We start from the raw sequence: 9,091 nt of genomic DNA, 5'->3' as shown, positions 1-9,091 counted from the left end.
ACGCGTTGAAATGGATTATCATCCTGCGAGTGCGAACTTGTTCCGATAATAGTGTCACCTAGCCTGGAATGATCTGTATTTTCGAGGTGCTATAACGTTATCGAAACAGGGTTGGAGTGCGATGTCGTTCGCCGCCACTCTCACAATTTGTGGCGACCTTGGAGAGAGCGTCGTGGACATCGTAAGGTTCGTAATGCAACATGACCACCCCTTTGCCAATCAGATAGCATTTGAAACCTCAGCCCCATGATTCTGTCAATTCACTGCGTTTTTCACTACGCTTCCTTTATCTTTATCTTTCCACTGTGATTCTGTGCCAGCAGCCAATTACCTTCTTCTTCTTCTTCTCATTTATCAGCGATTCCTATATTTTAAAGTGTCAACTGTCCGTCTCAACTTTAACGTCTTCATAAAGACGTATAACCGAAATTATTACTTTTGTCAGAGATCATTGTATCAGTATACCCTTGAGCCTGTTGAGGACAAAATCGAGTAATAGTGCACGGCATGCATGCGTTGTATGGATGAACAATTCTTGGGCTTTGAACTGTGCGTCAATTATTTGGACAAACTGTGAAGCTAATCCACATATTATCTCGTTTAATTAATGTATTTTAGCCATATAGCGTGCGGTCGACCGTCTTATCCCTTTGTTACATCCCATCCTGAGAGTGACATAGGGTCCATTCATTATCAGAACCCGTTACGTTACAAACGGATAGTGTTTAATGTTAAATGTCACGCCGCTGAATGTAAATTGAACCTGGTAAAGAGAGACAAATCGAGTAAATCGAGTTTCGTAAGGAATTCTAATAATAAAAGTATTAATAAAATGAAAGACCTCGTATAAATCTGTATATTAAATGCAATGATAAAGTATGAAAGTATTCGTCTTTTACAAGCGACTCATTGAAACTGAAATTAAAGTCGTAGATGAAACGTCTTCGAAATCACGTCTTTCTCTCTCTGAAGCGCATAAAGAAAAATCATTTTCTCCAATAATAGACGATTATTTCGAATGCATTGCATTCCGCGGAACATGAACGCGATGAATAATAAACATATTTATTATATCTGGTTACGTAAGCAAGATTTGATCAAAATAATCATAATTATTTAAATTACTTTAATTTTTTAAAAAAGTTTCAGAAATGTCTTATTCTTCTGTACGATTACATCTCTGTATAAAAAAGATATTACATTAAAACATATCGCGAAAATATATTTTTTATTTTTATACAAATCGATATAAAAGAATATTATATTTGGAATGTAGCACAAGAAGATACATTTATAGAATGCACCGATGCATTTGTACAATAGAGAATTATTTCGACGATATCGCATTTCACGCCTCCAACATTTGCGTGTAGGATTAGAATACCGGAGATTGCAAGAAAATTTCATTACTATTTCACTGCTTTGATATAATGTGAAACGTTTTGCTTTCTTCACATAGGCGTACAAATAAGTATTGGCCTACAAATTACTGTGTATATAATTACACGGAGTAGCAATTAATAATAAATAACACACAGTTGTAAATAATAAATTGTCGAGTATAGTCCCTCAAAAAGTTACACAAAATCATTAGCAAGTAGGGGAGACCGGGGCGAAGTCATCATGCATTATTTTTTCGGTGCCGATTTTTAACAACAAAACAAATAATTTTAGTAAAATGTGGTATACCGTTGGCTACAAAATTTATAAGGACATTTTTGGTCTACGTCGCTTTGTTCAACTGGTATAGAGTAAAAACGACAAAAGTGCAAAAATTAAAATGTCAAAATTGCCGGGGCGGTCACTCCATTCTCGGGCTGAATTTTAAAGGAAAATTCTGATCATGAAAAATGATAGGATACATTTTATTCATCATTTTTTAATAGAAAAATGGAAAAATTAATTAAAAACACGATGGAAAATAATTACAAGAAAAGCGCAAACACTTATGTGCCCTACACTCGCACGAAATGCACTGTTTCTCGTCAGCTCTATTCTGTCATCTCTGAGCACACGCAGCACATATTATCCAAATCCTCGCCGGAATCTGACCACTGCAGCTTCTTTGACTTTGATTTTTGCCGGAAGCCTTCATGATATGGCTTGGTGACGAATTTGCCCCGGACACAGATTTTAAGTTTGATCGCTCATGAAATATTAGAAATTAACGAAAATAAAAAAATGTCACTGGATTCGTGTAGCATGCATTACTCTTTAGAATCACTTATCTCAAGATTCAGAGAGAAAATAATATTTAAAACATTTAAAATTTTTGACGCGCAAAAAATTTTACTTTTGACCTCCGAAAACACGTTTGCCTTAATGAAAATCACAACATGGCATATAATCTCACTAAACTCCGTTGGTCACATGGGTACCATAAGTAGTGTTTACAATATTAATGGCGAGTTCACATAATATATACAGATTTCGAGATAATTGTAGTGACAACTCCGCCCCGGTCTCCACTACATATCGTGACTGACCAATTGATACGGTATCCGTACTCTGTCCGATGAACTATAACTTTCCCAATTTAATATATTACATGTAAACCTGGTAGTCGTAATTAGAGACGGCACCGCGGATATGCTATTTGCAGCATCCAATTAATGCAGATTGGATTTAATTGTAAAAACTTTGTTGTATTCCAGTAATCGGCATGTCGATTATGCATTTCTTCTCTTTGAAGTTAGAGATATCGTTAGTTAAGATAAGAATAATAAATATCTTATAATGTATAAATATCTTTTAAAATATAAATATCTTGGGAAAAATCCACAATCTGCGCTATCGATTACAGGATGTCGTCAGTCGCCTATGATGAAGGGAATATGTAAAGCATGCGCTGATATGTAATACGAATATAATATATCTCAAAAGCTAGCAGTACCTACCGATACGAAATTTTCCCGGATTAATATGTAGAATTATGCCAGTAATATAACTCCACGCAACAGAATAATACAATATAATTGTAATGCATATACGATCGCATGTAAATTCAGCATTTATGATTCTTCTCATGAGACGAACATATTTTTTCATTAGCCTCCTTTATTGAAAACCTTGCATGATATTTATGTAATTTGATTATAATGTTTATAATAAACTTATGAAATTACTTTAAATCATAAAATATGAAAATAATACACTCGATTTTTTTTTAGGCTTGGAACATTTAGTTCTACGAGAACAAAAAGAACGAGGAAGAGAGAGATGTCATTTCTAAGTTTCTCATCCCTTTCTAAACGTCGTCTATAAAAGATCTCACAAAGTACACGAATAGTAATTTTTTAGGCAACTTTTAAATCTGTTGCTTCTACAATTTTTTCAGATATCTTAAATTTTTACAATCTTGTGAGTGTGCTTTACAAGACTTTTGTGCTATAAAATCTCGAGGAGCAAACTAAAATTTTATTTATTAAAATTAGTCACATGATGTAATATAACGATTTATTTACCACAATCAATATTTTTTACAATAATAGGATTTATTGACCAAATTCGAAAACAATGCCGATAATGGAAATAATATTTTGTCTTATAAAAGAAGATCTCCTACTCGGAAATTCAAGAAATTATAAAACTTTGTTAAAACGTATAAAGGCTCTCTTGAATAAATCAATAAGTAAAAAAAAGAATAAGTAATAAGAGCAGAGCCAAGCGCAGTATTGGTGCGCAATATTTTATATTTTTAGTCAGTATATACATAAATTAGCGGACGTTTCGATCCTTTTTTTTTTAGTCCTCTTCAGCGCAATATTAAAGTTGGAAAGTCGTATTTTAAAAAAAATATAATCCTCTGCTTCTGTTTATACATTTTTTATTACTTTTTAAATCATTAATAAGTTTTCTAATCGATAAATCTCATTAAAAGAAATAAATTTTCTTCATAAAATTTGGTAATATTTCTTTTTGTTGGCGAATAACAAAACAAAAATGAAAAATAAGCCAACTTCCAGGCTTTAAATTTATCCTTTCAGATTGAATTCAAGCAGCAAAAAATGGCTTATTATATCAAGCATTCTCTACGTATTGCCAAAGTTTTTATAATTTTTTAATTTTCTGAATTGGGAACCCAATCCGTATAGTTAGTCACATATGTAAATCAAATCTTGTAAACTATAATAAAAGAATCTTAACAATATCATGGAACACTATTAAACACGAAAGAATATATCTATTTGGAAAGAAGGAAAATATACGATTTATTTTATATACAAGCTTGACATACATAAACATACGTGATCTTTCAATTAGTCATTTCATTCATACACCATTCATTCATTTGCCATTGTTTAATCAAATAGAATATCTATTTACACGCACATCAATTTTACGACAAAATCAATTTAACTGTAAAGTAAGCGTAATAATTTCCTTGTCGACTAAGAAAGCACGCGAGGAAGGACAAGAGAGGCATCAAGTGGTTACCCATAATAACGTTGACGAATACTCAGTGCAGGAACTTTCATCTGTAATCATAGTAACGAATATAATTAGATTTAGCACACGATTACTTAGCGTAATGATCGATATAACAATGAGATTTGAGATATTTTCCTCGGTGTATATTAAAAATACAGAACTGTAACTAATATGCTATGTATTTCGTTCTTTAATACGTCGGCTTTAATTCATATACATATACGTAATAGTAAATAAATGTATATATTTGTAGCATATGTGCTACAATCGAGATTTACCTGAAAATGATTGGTGACACCGTAGTAAGGATACACGCCACCAAGGACATAGCGATAATAACCATTATGTCTGATGCGATATTCGCCCGGTTTAACGCCCTGCGGGATTTTCCACGTAATGGTTACCTGACTCGACCCCAGTATCATGGAAGTTCGCCTCCATTGAAATCTAAAAGTGCACATATCCCATTGCGATTTATTACGCTATTAAAAGATAAAAATAGGATACGGCTAAAAGGAGGAGAATGGCGTTCCGTATTCCAAATTTCGTTTTTGGTGCATCACTTGCATAATTAACTCCGAATATATATCCGATGATTGCACGATATTGAGATTTTGATACACGTACTTGGTCTCCCAATCAGCATCCGTGGCTACTGGTACCCAAACTTCGTCATCCTCTAATCGCTCCACGGTCAAAAATGTACCGTCAGTCATTAAATTGTTACGAGGATGACCGGCGACCTGAAACAGAAGAAATGAGCAGTTCCATTATATCGTAATTGTGCAAATCTTTCTTCCCCCCCCTTATCCATTATTATTGGACTTTAACTGTAATCGAACGCGCGCGGAGCGCTGTAGGTATCTATATCTATTCGAAGAGAAACGAGAATCTGGCTGTTTACACCTGAAAATACGCTCTTCTTGAAACGGAATTGCAAACACGACGTGTTTTACATATTTACCGCAGCAGCTGATACCGGAAGCAAGCGTTCGTGCGAGAAAGGTTTTTCCCGAGCGATCAATACGAGCCAAGAATGGAGAACGTTCTGAACTGGCCTCGCGTAAGTTATGGACTATGATTCATTTGTACCTGTGCTTTCACGATGCATCTCGCGCCTCCACCGCCGGAAATTATAGCCAGAAGGTAATTTATGATTACTTAATCCGTTCGCACCGCGTCACCGAAGGCAACCTATTTTCCGAGCGTTACGCGAGCGAGCGCGCGGGAAAACGTCGGTGCTGCTTTTTATTGCGTGACTCAATCGCGATAAAAACGCGGATCTGCCATGATTAACATCGAACGACGATTTCCGCCCATAAAAGATCGACGCGGCGATCATTTCTCGTCTTCATTCACTGAATCAACGAAAGTGACGCTGCGTATCAGATAAATTTCTTGAAAAAAACCGCACATTAAAAATAAAGTCAATTTTACATAATTTATTACATTTTAGATAAAGATGTATAATTAAATAACAATTAAATAGAAAAGGTGCCATCGTCGGTCGGGCTGGATCTTATTAAACTAATAGATAATAATTCACATTTTTGTGTGAATTTGGTGTACTTTTTCCAGTTCCATGTAACTATCTCTTTTTATTGGTGTTGAATAGAGAGAGATAGAAATTTTTCACTTTTCACGTTTCCGCTCTAGAAGAAAATTTATGTGATCGCTGCCCATCAGCACTGCGCACCGATTACACTGTTCAACAAAAAATTACTCTCTTTCGAGCACAAGAACGAGATTAATCGTTTACCGTAATTTTTTGGACGCCGAATACGAGTCCGTTTATCAAAGTACTCTAGCTCACACTTTTGAGAAATGTGCAATTGAAGGTTGCAAAAAAGGGTTATTTCAGTGTATTTTGGCACGTTATAACCACGATATGATGTGACGTGTGGAAGAAGTTTTATTGCAATCAAAATTAAGTATGTTGTTAAGACTTTCAACCTTTAAAAGGAATTTGTTGTGATATTCTCGTTTCTGTAGATTTTTTTGTTGAACACTATAGGTACGTATTATTTGTCGATCCTGAAATACAGTTCTTTGTTTTGAAACAGTAAATCCATATACTTAAGTCAATAATCGATTTAATCGATAACTTTTAATACTAACAAGCATCTTTTTTAAATCGCTGTAAAGAATTTATAGCGAAAAATATTACCCAAGTCAGTTTTTGAAACTTAGACTTCCATCCAATCCGACGGGCATGTTTACTAATTTGACCATTGAGACATATTTATCGCAATAATCGATAAATATTAAGGAAAACTTTTTATTTCTGCAGGTAACGTGAATAGACAATAATAAGTCGAACTGGACCCCGATGAATATCTCTCACGCAAATATGTATCAAATTAATTAATTTAGCAAATATGTTTGATAACTAATATTTATACGGAACGTAAAATCAATAACTTAATTAATAATACATGCCCTTTATAGTAATTACTGCGTCATCATTTATTGTTGATAATTAACCGACTAATTATATTTAACATTATACGCAATTCTGCAGGATTAATTTATGGTCAGAATCTCATAAAACAATAATAGAATATTAAAATTATTTAACATATTCGTTTACATTATCTACTCATATGTTATATAAGCATTATAAACCATTGTAGCCTTCAAATAAAAGAAGAACAGAGGGGAGGAAAGGGGACGTAAACGAACCAAAAAATATGTGTAAGGCATTCTTTTGTTCGAATTTTCATGATGATGTCTTACGTCAAGTTCATAATATCGTGTCAGCAATAATTTCGTTTCCGCTACACGGAAAATTCCATTACAGGAATATTTATGAAAATTGCAATAAACAGTTAATTTCGCGTCCTTTCTCTTTAGTAGGTATATAGAAAAAGTAAATTTAACACGTGCGCAACACGATTAATTTTTCTGACAATATGTAACATTGACAACATGTAACAGATGAAAACTACACAATACACGGAATTTACTTGGAAAATCGATCGTGTGCCGTGACTAGGTTCCACGATTTAGTTTATATTGCTGCAAATTCACAAAGTTCCCTGTCGTCGCAGCAGGCGGCCTTGGCTAATGGCGTTAGTCCGTCCGACTCGCAATGTGTTATGCCGCATTAAAGGTTCATTATTGCGGTGTTTACATCAGATAATCGATGTGCACGCGTCGTATAGTAATCGGACCATTTCGTAGCGTATCGGCACCGTTCAATGGTTCGCGAAGCGAGCAGGCACCGCTATACGTATGTAAAATGGAATTACATGTGTTTTGCGCAAACTGCCTGTGACCCCTCTCCCCCGACCTACCCGAATTCAATTACGTCGCATTTCGCGCAATATCCCTGTGTGACGCTGATACAGTTTGCAACCGCGCCGATTGCTCTATTATTCGCAAACGGATAACGATTTTACGCGGGAAAAAATTCTTTAAAGCATTTTCTCGGAATGAACTTAAATGTCATAAAACATAGACAGAGATACCACAAGGGAGATACTTACAAAGATCGCCGTAACCGTGTCACCAGGCGACGCGACTTTTGGCGGCTGTTGGATAACATCCCCGAAGTTACGTCCCCATCGCGGCGTATCATACAGCACGGGAGGTACAAGACTGATCAAGTTACTGTGAAGCAACTCCGGAGCAAGTGGTCCTGGTGGAACGGGTTTATTCTGCAATAATGGATAAAACAACACACATAGCATACGTCCTCGATATAAATTCCGTCACATTAAGTGCAATTCTGCGATGACGTAAAAGATAAACAATGTATAACTTCTGCGAAAATTATAACCGATTACTAAGCGGAGAAATATTTTCACTGTGCATGAGATTGATCGCATCTTGAGGTAGGCGAAGAAAGACCTTCTCGATTCCGAATTGATAATATTTCTGCATATTTTGCATAGCGAACGTTTATGTTTTATTTTCTCACTTGAACAGCCGCTTGTACCAGCTCCTGGTATTGCTTCAAGTATATCGTGAGTGTATGCGGGCCATAAATCGTCGATGCGCCTTCGTATCTCTGTATCTGAAAATTAATAATTCAGCGACTATTATGCATTATGTATCGAAATGCGTGTGAAAGAAATGAACCCGGAGGGTGAAGAGAATCGCCAGATCAAGTTTATTTGAATAATTTTTAATGCTATTTAATCTTCAATGCTAATTATCAAAAAAATTATCAGACCGACATGTATGAGAAATTTTGTTAACAGCTTATTTTATAATATGCTGTAAATCGCGCCGTAACTAATTCGACACGTTTCGCGTGGCAGTCTTCAAAGTGGTCCGGATCCTCGAGTGAATGCTTGTGTTTGGCAATATAGGAATGAACAGTTTACTTGATACTCCTCGGGCGTCGTTACGTAATCGCTGTAAGTATTGCAGAGCCCTGCGACTATTACGGACGTTTCGTCGACGGATACATCGTTCATGACTTTCTTGATAGCCTCTCGCAATCTTCTTCCGGACATTGTCGTGAATTCACCGGGCACACCGGCGATGACGACGTTCCCGATTACGGCGACCTGTGTCGAGACAATTTTCGGCTGCCATTGATAGGGGAGTTTCATCTGGAAATTGTGAATCACCGTACGACGATTCAGTGCACCGCGGACGTAACAATATTAAAGCGTTCAATTAAGGTAAATGTACCTACACAGAGAGAATT

The 9,091-nt window shown here is 35.7% G+C and overlaps 1 protein-coding gene across 1 annotated transcript in view; it reads right to left on the bottom strand.

The window, feature by feature from the left end:
- Positions 1 to 3,598: 3,598 nt before the first annotated feature.
- Cdase (neutral ceramidase) overlaps positions 3,599 to 9,091 on the bottom strand; it is a 42,897-nt gene continuing 37,404 nt past the window's right edge. The window contains exons 11-16 of the mRNA XM_071785361.1: positions 8,763 to 8,993; positions 8,354 to 8,449; positions 7,920 to 8,090; positions 5,059 to 5,174; positions 4,710 to 4,878; positions 3,599 to 4,478 (exon numbers count right to left, since the gene is read on the bottom strand). Of these exons, the coding sequence (XP_071641462.1) occupies positions 4,434 to 4,478; positions 4,710 to 4,878; positions 5,059 to 5,174; positions 7,920 to 8,090; positions 8,354 to 8,449; positions 8,763 to 8,993 (828 nt within the window). The 3' untranslated portion in view covers positions 3,599 to 4,433. The remainder of the gene's footprint in view (positions 4,479 to 4,709; positions 4,879 to 5,058; positions 5,175 to 7,919; positions 8,091 to 8,353; positions 8,450 to 8,762; positions 8,994 to 9,091) is intronic.

This window comes from Temnothorax longispinosus, chromosome 8 (assembly GCF_030848805.1).
Source record: "Temnothorax longispinosus isolate EJ_2023e chromosome 8, Tlon_JGU_v1, whole genome shotgun sequence".
NCBI classification, from domain to species: Eukaryota; Metazoa; Arthropoda; class Insecta; order Hymenoptera; family Formicidae; genus Temnothorax; species Temnothorax longispinosus.
The sequence above is the reverse complement of the archived record's forward strand: the minus strand, read 5'-3'. Positions and strand labels throughout refer to the sequence as shown.